Source organism: Colossoma macropomum, unplaced genomic scaffold (genome assembly GCF_904425465.1).
Source record: "Colossoma macropomum unplaced genomic scaffold, Colossoma_macropomum, whole genome shotgun sequence".
Lineage (NCBI taxonomy): Eukaryota > Metazoa > Chordata > Actinopteri > Characiformes > Serrasalmidae > Colossoma > Colossoma macropomum.
Window position 1 is genome coordinate 28,246,777 of NW_023494801.1, and position 14,176 is coordinate 28,260,952.

The window sequence follows — 14,176 nt, forward strand, 5'->3', positions numbered from 1 at the left end:
ACTGTGAAATAGTTCCATCCTGCCAACATTTTCTCTGTTTATCTACTGCAGCTCAAGCTGTTTGAACACATCTCCACTGACCAGCACAGTAGAGCGAAAGGAACCGTTTGTACATAATATTCTCATTTTCATTTTCATTATCATTAAAATCATTTATAAAGTCTTTGGGTGCTTTCATGGCTAGCTTGTTTGGCCTGCAACCTTCGGACGTTTCAGTTTGGACCGAACCAAAATAGCAGGTTTGAAAGGTGCCTCGGACTGTGGTCCAGAATAAAGGACCAAAATTTGGTTCGAGCAAAAGAGGTGGTCTCGGTCCGGATCAAACTGAAGCATGGTTTGTTTTTTATTGCAGTGTGAAAACTTTTTTTTGAATGGTTCTGACTTTTTGACCAGTTACAATAGGTTGAGGCAGACTATCATCACCCATTAAACACTAGAAGAAGAAAAAGAACAGGAAGAGGAGTAAAAATGAGTCATGGTAGGACACAGGGAGAGGAGACGTAACATTGTAATAAACTTGGTGTGACGAAAAGGTCAAAAGTCAACTTGACAATGCCTTATTGTACACGTTATTTTCAGAGATGATGGGAGAGGGAATGTGCATTTTTCTCCATTCAAACGGAAAAGGCTGTCTGCCGAATTGCTCCTCTACAGACCAATCAGTGTCAGGTACAGGGAGATGCAACCCACGTATGTGATGATTGTATGTGAAACCAAAACTAACCAGATCAAATTTATGCAGTGTAACAAAAACATGGACCTTGGTTTAGACCTTTTTCCAGACTTTGACACTTTGCTGCAGACCTTTTTAGTTTCTTTTTTGGTCAGAATTTTCATCTGAAAGTCTCATTTTCAGTAGCCAGATTTCAGTGCATCCCTGTTAGTAGTGGGTGATGTACTGCTTCATCCGTCAATTGGTCCGTTCAGTCAGTTGATTAAAAAAATGAATTAATCGTGAACTTTAGTTTTATCTAAACTTCCATCTGAAAACTTTTTTAAATGAAACTTGCTGTTCAGCACACCAGGGGATGTTTCCTCAGTCATCGCGTTATCTGTTAGACCTTTCAGTAAACCTGTGCGGGAATTATGGGAGGAACTTGGGGTCAAACTTGGTGTAATGATTAATTTGCGTTAAAACAATAAAAAAAATAACATTAAGGCTTCCAGATTAATCGTGATCGTTAACGCATTAACGTTGACAGCCCTGATATATATATATATATATATATATATATATATATATATATATGTATATATATATATGTCATTACCGTTATACAGGAATGCAAATATGTGCAGATAACACAACATACAAACAGTGCAAAATACTCTGATTTCCTCACCGCTTGTATAGCAAATTGCAGCTTGAGGTAAGTTAGTCCAGTACAAATGATTTCTTTGCTAGAGCTGAACAGATATATTGGTTTGCAGATAATATTGGTCGATACTGATGATTTGCAGTGTTGTTTGTATCAAAAATGAAAATGTCACTGATAGTTACTGACTGTTTCGGTCATGGCATCGCCGCAATTCGAACTTGCAATCTCCTGACAGATGGGCACAAAAGCTGAGTTAAATGTTGAAATTTAAATATTTAATTCAACATTTATTTTAATATGTAAATAATAAAGTCCACAGTGTCTACGTTATTGCTGTACAAAAAATAATAATTTACATGCGGTTGTACAGTGTTCATTCAGCACTGATGATGCCCATGATGTACTTATTGTGACATAACTTATCACAGTGCGACACCATACAGTCATGATGCCCACTTCTAGTTGCAGTAAATTGATTATTGCATCATGATTAGTGCAAAATATATAAGTAAATTAACGGATAAATGATCATACTGGGCTTGTTATGTGGTTACATGGTTAACTGAGCCTGGAAACAAGCAAATAATCCACAATGAAGGAGCAAATCTTAATGAACAGAAATATTTGGAAAGAGATTAAATACTTAAATACTGGCTTGATTTGCTCACTTCACAGCTGAATGACTGACTGTGGATAATTGTGCCATTCATATAACTGGACGTTGATCCTCACTTAGGAAACACTCAGGAAATGTGGTAAATAAAAGCTAAACTGAAGAAGTGGCAGCTTCTAAAATCAGAACGTGGGGGTTTTGGGGGGCTTGAGGAGCTGGAGACTGAGCGCGGCTGATTTAAGTGTGTGTGTGTGTGTGTGTGTGTGTGTGGGTCATGTCTGTGCACGTCTGTGTGAGTTGAGAGGTGTGTTTGTGGTGGGGAGACGTGGGTCTCTATTTGAAGTGTGGGTTGAGAGGTGTGTGTTAGTGTGTGTGGAGACTGTGAGTCTCTGTCTGAAGTGTGTGAGGTGAGGTGTGCTGAAAACTGAGAGAGAGAGAGAGAGAGAGAGAGAGAGAGTATTTGTATGTTATATATATTTGTATATTCTTGTTGTGAGATCCTGTCTCTCCTCTCCTGCCTGTCTTGCTTCTTCTTTCTTTCTTTCTTTCTTTCTTTCTTTCTTTCTTTCTCTTTCTTTCTTTCTCACTTGTCCTACTCTTTCTCTCTCTCCTTTTTTTCTGTCTCCTCCTTTTGTCTTTCTTTCTTTCTTTCTTTCTTTCTTTCTTTCTTTCTCTTTCTTTCTTTCTCACTTGTCCTACTCTTTCTCTCTCTCCTTTTTTTCTGTCTCCTCCTTTTGTCTTTCTTTCTTTCTTTCTTTCTTTCCCATTGTCTATCTTTTTCTTTCTCTTTTACTCTTGTCTTGCTTTTTCTTGCTCCCTTTCTTTTTCTATCCCATCCATTCCTCTCTCTCTCTCTCTTCTTTCTTTCTTTCTTTCTTTCTTTCTTTCTTACCTGTCTTACTCTTTCTTTTTCCCTTTCTTTTTCTCTTCTCCTTTTTTCTCTTTTTCCCTTTCTTTCTTTCTTTCCCATTATCTATCTTTTTTCTTCTTCTTTTACTCCCGTCTTGCTTTCTCGCATCCATTCCTCTGTTTCTCTTTCTTTTTGTCTTTCTCTTTTCTTTCCTTCTTTCTTTCTTTCTTTCCTTCTTACCTTACTCTTTCTCCCTTCCTTTCATGTTCTTTCTCATCCTTTTGTCTCTCTCTGTTTCCTTCTCTTTCTTTCTTTCCCATTATTCATCACTTTTTTCCTTCTTTGTGAAATTCCTCTCTTGCTCTTTCTTGCGCCATTTTTTTTCTATCCCATCCATTCCTCTCTTCCTCTCTGTCTATCTTTATTTTTTCTTCTATCTATCTATCTATCTATCTATCTATCTATCTATCTATCTCTCTGTCTGTCTGTCTGTCTGTTGCTCCTATCTTGCTCTTTCTCTCTATCTTTATTTTTTCTTTTATCGGTTTGTCTGTCTGTCTATCTATCTGTCTGTCTGTCTATCTATCTATCTATCTATCTATCTTTCTGTCTCTGTCCCTGTTTCTGTCTCTGTCTGTCTCTCTCCCTCTCTTTCTCTCCCTCTCTCTCTCCCTCTCTCTCTCTCTCTCTCCCTCTCTCTCTCTCTCTCTCACTCCCTGCCGGCTGGTGTTTTTATTTTCCTCCTCTCTTTTATCTCCTCTCTTCCTGTTGATGTAAGCGTCTCCCTCTCTGCCAGCTGTGTGTGTGTGTGTGTGTGTGTATTATCCTCCCTCTTTAACCGCTGCTGTGCTGATTGCTGATTGCTGAGGAACTCCAGGGCCTGCTGGAGCCTCACAGTGTCTCTGGGCTGTCAGAAGTGGACTAACTGCATCATATCACTGGAGTAAAATCTGGATTTGGCCTTCACTTCTGGCCATTCACATTCTTCAGCAGAATAGTGCATGATGTCTTTAACTGAAGAGCTTTACATGAGTCTTTTGTGGTTATTTTTTTCTTCCTGTGTTGCAGGGTCCTGAGTTACTGAGTAAATATGTGGGAGAGTCTGAGCGGGCTGTTCGGGAGGTGAGTGTGTGTGTGTGTGTGTTTGTGTAACCCTGCGTGTGCATGTGTTTGGGTAAATGCTGATTAATCCTGTGTGTGTTTTGACGGTAGGTTTTCCGGAAAGCGAGGGCAGTGGCTCCCTCTATTGTGTTCTTTGATGAGATTGATGCTCTGGCTGTAGAGAGGAGCAGGTAGGATGTTCAGCTTTCTGTTCTTAAATTGAACTCCTTACAGGTTTACACACAACACACAACAGGTTTTTAATATAAACCCCTTTAACAGAGCAAACCAGTTCCATATGTAAACCCATTGCATGCAACAAATCTGTTTTAGGTGTAACAAATTTACAGAACTTCCCTTACACACAACAGATCAGTTCCATATGTAAACCCTTTAATCATAGTAGATCAATTCCATCTGTAAACTCGTTACTTACACATAACAAACCTCTTTTCGGTGTAACTTTACAAGAAATAATCCTTTAAAAACCAATTTCAGAAATAAAACATATTTCTGAAATTAAACTTAACAAACCAGGTCAATATGTAAACCAAGTACACACAACAAACCAGTTCAGATATTACAACTTAACAAATACACACGCATAAACTCCTTGTATACAGCAAACCAGTTTTAGAAATAAACCTTTATATACAACAAACCAGTTTCAGACATGAAGCCCTTATACATAAGAAACCAGTTTCAGGTATAGACCCTTGGACATGACAAACCAGTTTCAGATATAAAGCCCTTAAAAACAACAAACCTCTTTCAGATACGAACCCCTCATAAACTATTAACCAGTTTCTGATACAAACTCTTTACACACAACAAACCGGTTTCAGAAAAGAGCTCCTCATAAACAATTAACCAGTTTCAGATACAAAGTTCTTATACACAGCAAACCAGTTTCAGATGGGAACCTCCTTATACACAACAAACCAGTTACAGATATAACCCCTTTAGATATAAAGTTTCAGATATAAAGCCCTTATCCACAGTGAAACCGGTTTCAAATGTAAACCCTTCATTTGCAGTGAACCAGTTTCAGATACACACTCCATATACAGAACAAACTCGTTTCACATATAAGTGATTATACACAAGAAATCAGTTTCAAACATAAACGCCTTATACGCAAGAAACCAATTTCAGATATGACCCCTTTATACACAACAAACGAGTTTCAGATATGAACCCTTTATGCACATAAAAAACAGCTTCAGATCTTGAACCCCTTATACACAGTGAATCAGTTTCAGATATAAACCCCTTATGCACAAATATTACTCTTATGCACAAAAAATGGTTTTAAAAACCCTATACACAACAAAACAGTTTCAGATATGAACCTCTTATACAAAGCAAACTAGTTTTGAATATGAACCCCTTATACACAACAAACGAGTTTCAGATATATGTGCTTATGCACAAGAAATCAGTTTCAAACATAAACGCTTTATACATAAGAAACCAATTTTAGATATGAACACCTTATACACAACAAACAAGTTTCAGATATGTGCCCTTCATACACGTAGATATTAGCTTCAGATATTGAACCCTTTATACACAGTGAGTCTGTTTTAGATATAAACCTCTTACATACACAAATATTACTCACTCACGCAGAAAACAAAAGTTTTGAAAAACCCTATACACAACAAAACAGTTTAGATATGAACCTCTTGTACACAACAAACTAGTTTCGATTATGAACCCCTTATACACAACAAACCTGTTTCAGATATAAACCTCTATACACAATGAACCAGTTTGAGAGATAAACACCAGTTTCAGATGTAAATCCGTTATATGCAACTAACCAGATTGAGATTCAAACCCCTTATACACAAAAACAAATTCCAGAATTAACTCCTTGTATACAGCAAACCAAATACAAATTCTAGTACGCAATGAACTAGTTTCAGATATAAACTGCTATATAACATGAACCAGTTTCAGATATAAACCCCTTATACACAACAAACCTGTTTCAGATATAAACACCTTTATACACAATGAACCAGTTTTAGAGGTAAACCCCAGTTTCAGATATAAATTCCTTTATACACAATGAACCAGTTTTAGAGATAAACCCCAGTTTCAGATATAAATCCCTTTATTCACAATGAACCAGTTTTAGAGATAAACCCAAGTTTCAGATATAAATCCCTTTATACACAATGAACCAGTTTCAGAGATTAACCCCAGTTTCAGATATAAATCCCTTTATACACAATGAACCAGTTTCAGAGGTAAACCCCAGTTTCAGATATATATCCTTTAATACACAATGGACCAGTTTCAGAGATTAACCCCAGTTTCAGATATAAATCCCTTTAATACACAATGAACCAGTTTCAGAGATTAACCCCAGTTTCAGATATAAACCCCTATACACAATGAACCAGTTTCAGAGGTAAACCCCAGTTTCAGATATATATCCTTTAATACACAATGGACCAGTTTCAGAGATTAACCCCAGTTTCAGATATAAATCCCTTTAATACACAATGAACCAGTTTCAGAGATTAACCCCAGTTTCAGATATAAACCCCTATACACAATGAACCAGTTTCAGAGATTAACCCCAGTTTCAGATATATATCCTTTAATACACAATGAACCAGTTTCAGAGATTAACCCCAGTTTCAGATATAAATCCCTTTATACACAATGAACCAGTTTCAGAGATTAACCCCAGTTTCAGATATATATCCTTTAATACACAATGGACCAGTTTCAGAGATTAACCCCAGTTTCAGATATAAACCCCTATACACAATGAACCAGTTTCAGAGATTAACCCCAGTTTCAGATATAAATCCCTTTATTCACAATGAACCGGTTTCAGAGATTAACCCCTGTTTCAGATATATATCCTTTAATACACAATGGACCAGTTTCAGAGATTAACCCCAGTTTCAGATATAAACCCCTATACACAATGAACCAGTTTCAGAGATTAACCCCAGTTTCAGATATAAATCCCTTTATTCACAATGAACCAGTTTCAGAGATTAACCCCAGTTTCAGATATATATCCTTTAATACACAATGGACCAGTTTCAGAGATTAACCCCAGTTTCAGATATAAACCCCTATACACAATGAACCAGTTTTAGAGATAAACCCCAGTTTCAGATATAAACCCCTATACACAATGAACCAGTTTCAGAGATAAATCCCAGTTTCAGATATGAATCCCTATATACACAATAAACCAGTTTCAGAGATAAACCCCAGTTTCAGATATAAATGCCATATAAGCAACAAACCAGTTTGAGATTCAAACCCCTTATACACAAAAAAACAAATTGCAGAATGAACCCCGTATATACAACAAACCAGATATAAATTCTAGTACTCAGTGCACCAGTTTCAGACACAAACACCTTATACCCAGTGAACCGGCTACAGGTTAATATAAAACACTGACTTTTATATGAATTCTTTAGGGGTTATCGATTCATGTTTTAAATAAATGAATACAAATAAACTTTGAAATGAAGGTTTTCCACTAATTTCTTCAGCACAAACACAAACTCTTACAAATGTTCAGTCACATACACTCTCACACACAGACACACACACAGAGGAACATCTGTGCTCTAGAGACACACACAAGCATGTCTTTGTTTCCGTGGAGACAGATGGAGGAGAGAATGGAATGGGGCATACTTCCTGTCCAAAGTGTGTGTGCGCGCAAGTGTGTGCGCGAGTGGTCACTAATCCTGTTCTGCAGTTACAGAATGCAGTGTTGATGTTTGGATGATCAATGTTTAAAACTTCCAGTCAATCTTGGTATAAGTAAATCGAGAGAGTACCAGCTTTTCATGTGTTTAATTTCCAGTCAAAACCATCGTATAAAAAATGTTCATTTTCAGTATAAAGGAAAAAAGGCAGAAAACATATTTAACAGAGAATTACACAGGAGCCTCAACAAGTAAATATAATGTCATTTTCTTAGACTTGCTTTTTGTTTTTCAAAGAAATTTGTGAGAATGTTTTCGACTTTTACTGGAAATAAACTGGGAAAATAGTCTGCCCGGTCATTCCTGCTCAGATATACTGCGCTTTGAGATCATCTTAAATTCAGCCATGAATATGGCTGACACTGCAGTAGCCTGTCGACGAGAGAGAGAGAGAGAGAGAGAGAGAGAGAGAGAGAGAGAGAGAGTTCCTGTCAGCACATTGATGCACTAGTCACTTTATTAATTAAAGCAAGTACTGGGCCAAACTAATAAACACACATTTTATGGCTTTCGTTGGCTTCAGACTTTACATAAACACACACACACACACACACACACTGTGTCTCCCATACACACATACTTGCACACTCTTGCTCTTACTCACATTTTCTGCTGAGTCAGTCTTCATTTTGAGAATTGACCTGCGAGACAGATGTAGGGATGAATTTATTTGTCCACTCTTTCATTATCAACCTTTCTTTCCTTCTTTGGGTTCATTTGCCACCTTATTGGTCACAGTTCAGCAAGATTAGGACTTTGTTGTTTATAATAGGGATGAGCATTGTAACTAAATTTGATATTCAGCTGTAAGAGAGGATAGTCCACTGGGAACGAAAAATAAAAATGGAAAAATGGACGTTGGCTATAATGAATGTGGGGTCTTACTTTTTTAGGTTCTAGCGCTGGTGTTACAAGACTGAGCAAATTTATTAGCAAAACATCTAGTTTTTCCCTTTCTCAATGGCCGGTTGCACTTACTGTACTTAATTTCAAACATAGGCTAGTTCCAGTTTGGTCACCCTAGCCAAATTACATATTTGTTTATATTTTTGAAGTGAAAATAAAAACAAAAAAACCTCTACAGTAAGCTGTTAAAAAAAGGGCAATTCCAGAACATAATAAATTCTGACTCTTCAAATTTTGTACTTCCAATAAACCATGAGCTCCTCTAAGCAGCTGGCTGAGAATCTGAAAATGAAGCCAGTTGATGACTACAAAGCCGGGAAAGGCTATAAAAAAATATCAGTGTTTCCAGATCACAGTTTCCATGTCATTATGAAATAGCAGTTAAGCGAAACTGTGACAGTCAAGCAACCAAGAAAACTTTCAGATAGAACTACATGTATGCTGGTCAGAAAGGCAAAGCAAAACACCCCCTATATCAGCAAAGGACCAGCAGGAAGGTTTGGCTGACACAGGTGCGGTAGTGCACCACTTAGCTGTACAGCTTTGCTTGCACAAACATGATCTGCATGTGTCAGCAGAAGAAAATCTTACCAGCGACCGCATTACAAAAGTCAGTGTCTGATGTACACAAAACAACGTCTAGGTAAGCCGGAGGCGTTTTGGAAACAAGTGCTGGGGACTGTTGAAGTAAAAATAGAACTCTTTGGCCACAATCTCCAGTAGTATATTTGGAGAAAAATAAGGAGCAGCATTTGATGATAAGAACACCTTGCCAACTGTTAAGTATGAGATGGATCTATTATGCTTTGGGGCTGTGTGGTAGCCAGTGGCACAGGATAGGGGGAAGAAAGGAATTCCACCAAATATTGGCAGATTTTGGAAGCAAATGGGACACTTAGTCGAGAAACTGAAAAGAGTCTTAACAACAGGACACTGATCCAAAATATGCCTTAGAATCCACTGAAAATTCCTAAAAAAAGAGTAGACAGACTTTTAGCTGACTACAAAAGCATTTGCAAGCTGTGATATCCGTCAAAAATACTGACCTACAGTGGTGCTTGAAAGTTTGTGAACCCTTCAGAATTGCTCTATTTCTGCATAAATTTGACCTAAAACTTCATCAGATTTTCACACAAGTCCTAATAGTAGATAAAGAGAACCAAATTAAACAAATGAGACTAAAAGATTAGACTTGGTCATTTGTTTATTGAGGAAAATGATCCAATATTACAGATCTGTGAGTGACAAAAGTATAAGAACCTTTGCTTTCAGTACCTGGTGTGACCCCCTTGTGCAGCAATAACTGCGACTAAACGTTTCTGGTAACTGTTGATTAGTCCTGCACATCGGCTTGGTGTAATTTTAGCCAATTCCTCCATACAAAACAACTTCAACTCTGTTATGTCGGTGGGTTTCCTCCCATGAACTGCCTGCTTCAGGTCCTTTCACAACCTTTCTATAAGATTAAGATCAGGACTTTGACTTGGCCATTCCAAAACATTAACTTTGTTTCCTTTTAATTACTTTTTGGTAGAACGACTTGTGTGCTTAGAGTTGTTGTTTTGCTGTATGACCCACGTTCTCTTGAGTTTCAACTCACAGACAGATGTCCTGATATTTTCCTTTAGAATTTGCTGTTATAATTCAGAGTTCATTGTTCCATCAATGATGGCAAGCCGTCCTGGCACAGATGGAGCCAAACAGGCCCAAACCATGATGCTACCACCACCGTGTTTCACAGATGGGATAAGGTTTTTATGCTGGAATGCAGTGTTTTCCTTTCTCCAAACATAACGTTTCTCATGTAAACCAAAAAGATTAATTTCCCTTCAAGCTTGTCCATGTGATCTTTAGCAAACCGCAAACAGGCAGCAGTGTTTTCTTTTTGGAGCAGAGCGGCTTTTTCCGTGCAAACCTGCCATGCACACCATGGTTGTTTTGTGTTCTCCTTATGGCGGACTCATGAACATGAACAGTAGCCTGGGTTCCTTTGTGACCTCCAGACTGTTACACGCCTTGCTATAGGTGTGATCTTTGTTGGTCGATCGCTCCTGGGGAGCCTAACAGCGGTCTTGACTTTCTTCCATCAGTCTGTATGACTGTGGATTGGTGGAGTCCAAACTCTTTAGAGATGGTTTTGTAACCTTTTCCAGCCTGATGAGCATCAACAACTCTTCTTCTGAGGTCATCAGAAATCTCCTTTGTTCATGCCATGATACTCTTCCAGAAACATGCATTGTGAAGATCCCCTGTTAAGATAGATCCCTGTTCTTTAAATAAAACAGGGTGGTCACTCACACCTGATTGCCATCCCATTGATTGACACCTGACTCTAATTTTACCTTCAAATTGTCTGCTAATCCTAAAGGTTCACATACTTTTGCCACTCACAGATGTAAAATATTGGATCATTTTCTTCAATAAATAAATGACCAAGTCTAATCTTTTTGTCTCATTTGTTTAATTTGGTTCTCTTTATCTACTGTTAGGACTTGTGTGGAAAGCTAATGAAGTTTTAGGCCAACTTTTTGCAGAAATATAGAAAATTCTGAAGAGTTCACAAACTTTCAAGCACCACTGTATTAGGTTGTCCAAACGTTTGCACACGCTACAGGTTAATAAAAAAATAATAATAATTGTGCATTAATATTTGCAGATTTTTTTTTTAAAAGGTCATTTACTTCTTTTCATTTCTGAAATCAACAAAATATGTAATTTGGCAAGGAGTGCCCCATCTGTTGCATACAATTATAGGCTTGTTTGTGTGTGTGTGGCTATAGGTGTGTGTGTGTGTGTGTGTGTGTGTGTGTGTGTGTGTGTGTGTCTGTGTGCGTGTATGTGTTAGAGATAGATTGATCTGCTGCTGAGTACAGTGCACTCACTCATATTTCATCAGTTGTGCTGTTGCGTGCTGAGATTGATGGATGGAGCCTGGCTGGATGTGAAGAATTGCAAAAGCTTTCTGCAGAAACTACAGAACAAATGCACATTCACTTAGTGAAATTAGTCTAAAATATTGGGCAAGGGATCAGCAAATACGCACATTATTATTATTATTATTTCCCAGAATTTGAATTTTCAGTGTCCAGTTTGTCCTCATTACCAGGTCAGTCTAACTATAGTGAAATGCACAGAGAAATCAGCAAAACAAATGGCCAGTTTTAAGTTCTGTAAGCTTATTTAGGGCACAAGATTTGCTAAAATGAGCCAGATTCATCCAACTCAGTTGTACACTATGCAGAAGTGCACAGCGTGGAATATGGAGTCCTGTTCATAAAGCCCCATTGTGGTGCACCGGTATCTCTGTACAGCTGTGGTATTTTTACACCACTATTATTGTTTTTATTATATGATATTTATAGCATATTTTATTTATTTTGTATTTTGTAGCTCGTCCCGGTCCAGTGGTGTAGGTGACCGTGTGTTAGCCCAGTTGCTAACGGAGATGGATGGAATTGAGCAGCTTAAAGACGTCACTGTTCTTGCTGCAACCAACAGACCGGACATGATCGACAAGGTAGGGTGCTTTGCTCTTATGCACACTATGCTGTTACATACTACATACCTTATGCTCACTAGGCATGATTGACAAAGACAAGTGCTTCTTCTCAAGTGCACTTTATTCTAGTGCACTTTGTGCAGGTGTGCGATGCTTTTTTACTAACCAAATGACATGAATGACAAAGGCACTACTGTATGTGTACTTCATTATAGTGCATTATGCTGTCATACGTATTTAGACATGATCAACAAGATAGATACTTCTTTTTTTTCAAGCTTACTTCATTTTAAATGACGCTACACCAAAACACACATTTTTTGCATTAACAGAACAAAACCTTTTATCTGCAACGTGGTAACTTTACAGGTGAAGGAAAAATTTACTTTACTTTTAATGTAAGTCTATGGAACCAGACTTTTTCAAAATCATTTTGGGCCATTTTTTCTGTTCTGTTCATCATGAAATTTCCATACAATATAAAGGCCAACAGTTATTTTGAAATTATGTCAAAAACTGAAAAACGACAGAAATGAAGGTACAAGGTTTTGTTCTGACAGCAGCGATATTCTTTCACTAACGGGACTTGAATGGCTAATTAGGGTGCTTTTTTTCAAGTGTGCTTCATTCAAGTGCATTCTTGAATATCATTTTGTGCTCAACAAACTTGATCAACAAGGTGAGGGACTGTAATACACTGCACGATCTTGAGTACTCCCTAGTACACACTACACTGTTACACATAGTTTTTCTCACAGACGAGGTAAGTTGTTTCTTTTCAAGTGCACTACATTCTAGTGCTGGTATACGCTAAAAACTTCTAGTAACACACCATGAATAACAAATTACAGTGCTTGTTTTGAAGTGTGCTTCGTTCTAGTGCAGTCTTTGCTGTTATGCACTATATTCTTTTCGGTCATCAAGCATTATCAACAAGGTAAGGGTGCTTCTTTTCAAGTGTACTTCATTCAAGTGTGTGCTGTATCGTTCGACTTCATGCCCTTTCAGTGACCAGACATGAATGATGAGATAGGGCGCCCCTTTTTGAGGGTACACTGATACACACTGCATACATTTTCTTTGACCACATATGATCAACAAGGTAGAGTGTTTTGTTTCAACCATACTGTCTGAAGTGCAAGCTATACTGTTATATGCTACACGGTCTTTTGACTGATCGTACTTGAATGACAAGATAGGGCTCTTCTTTTCAAGTGTACTTCATGCTAGTGGACACTACACTGTTACACATACTTTTTCTGACCAATAAGTTAAAGGGTTTCTTTTCAAGCACACTACATTCTCTCGCACTCTGTGCTGTTATACACTAAATACTCTCTCACTAACCAAAAATGCTTGACGAGTTACGGTGGTTCTTTTCAAGTGTGCTTCATTCTAATGCACTCTTTGCTGTTATAGTCCTTTTTGCTCACTAGACATGATTAAAATAAGTGCTTCTATTCAAGTACACTTCTTTCTAGTACACACTACACTGTTACACGTACTTTTTCTTAGACCAGATTTGAACAACAAGGTTTCGTTTTAAGTGTACTTCATTCTAAAGTGATTTGCGCCATCATTGAAACATCAAAATGTCAGTGGAAAGTGAGAATTCTAGACTTTCAGTCTGTACTACATTTTCAATTGTTATTATGGTTTTCATTTCATGAAAAGTTATTGTTTTATGCAGACTTGTTTTGTAAAACATCCTTTTTTTGGATGGAAATTGAAAAATTTTAAATCTGTCAGTTTAAAATGTTAATTAAAATGCAAAAGTAAATTGATTATATATGTTATATTTATGTTACCACCAATGTTATTGATTATGTAATTACTTTTAGATGGTAGTAGAAGTATAATGGTTAATAGATACTCCCAAGCAGACACATGGTCTTCCGCCTCCTGCAGTGTGCGTGTCAGTTTGTGTATTTTGTCCTGTGAGTGGTCAGGATGGACGTGATTGACAGTGGCCCTCCTGTCAGCCCCAGGGGCTCTAGGCCTCTCTCAGGTCCTCAGTGGTCAGCAGAATGCCTCTGACTGGACACCAGCAGGACGTTTGAGCCCCTGGGCTTCGCAACCACTACACTTCCTCCTGTCCTGTGGCTTTGGTATTATAAGCTTCGTTTGGTC

General features: G+C 37.8%; 1 protein-coding gene across 1 annotated transcript in view; it reads left to right on the plus strand.

Moving 5' to 3' along the window:
* The window catches only part of spata5 (spermatogenesis associated 5), a 177,732-nt gene that overhangs the window by 53,109 nt on the left and 110,447 nt on the right, over window positions 1-14,176 (plus strand). Inside the window, exons 12-14 of the mRNA XM_036589865.1 lie at window positions 3,851-3,904; window positions 3,995-4,074; window positions 11,938-12,064. Of these exons, the coding sequence (XP_036445758.1) occupies window positions 3,851-3,904; window positions 3,995-4,074; window positions 11,938-12,064 (261 nt within the window). The remainder of the gene's footprint in view (window positions 1-3,850; window positions 3,905-3,994; window positions 4,075-11,937; window positions 12,065-14,176) is intronic.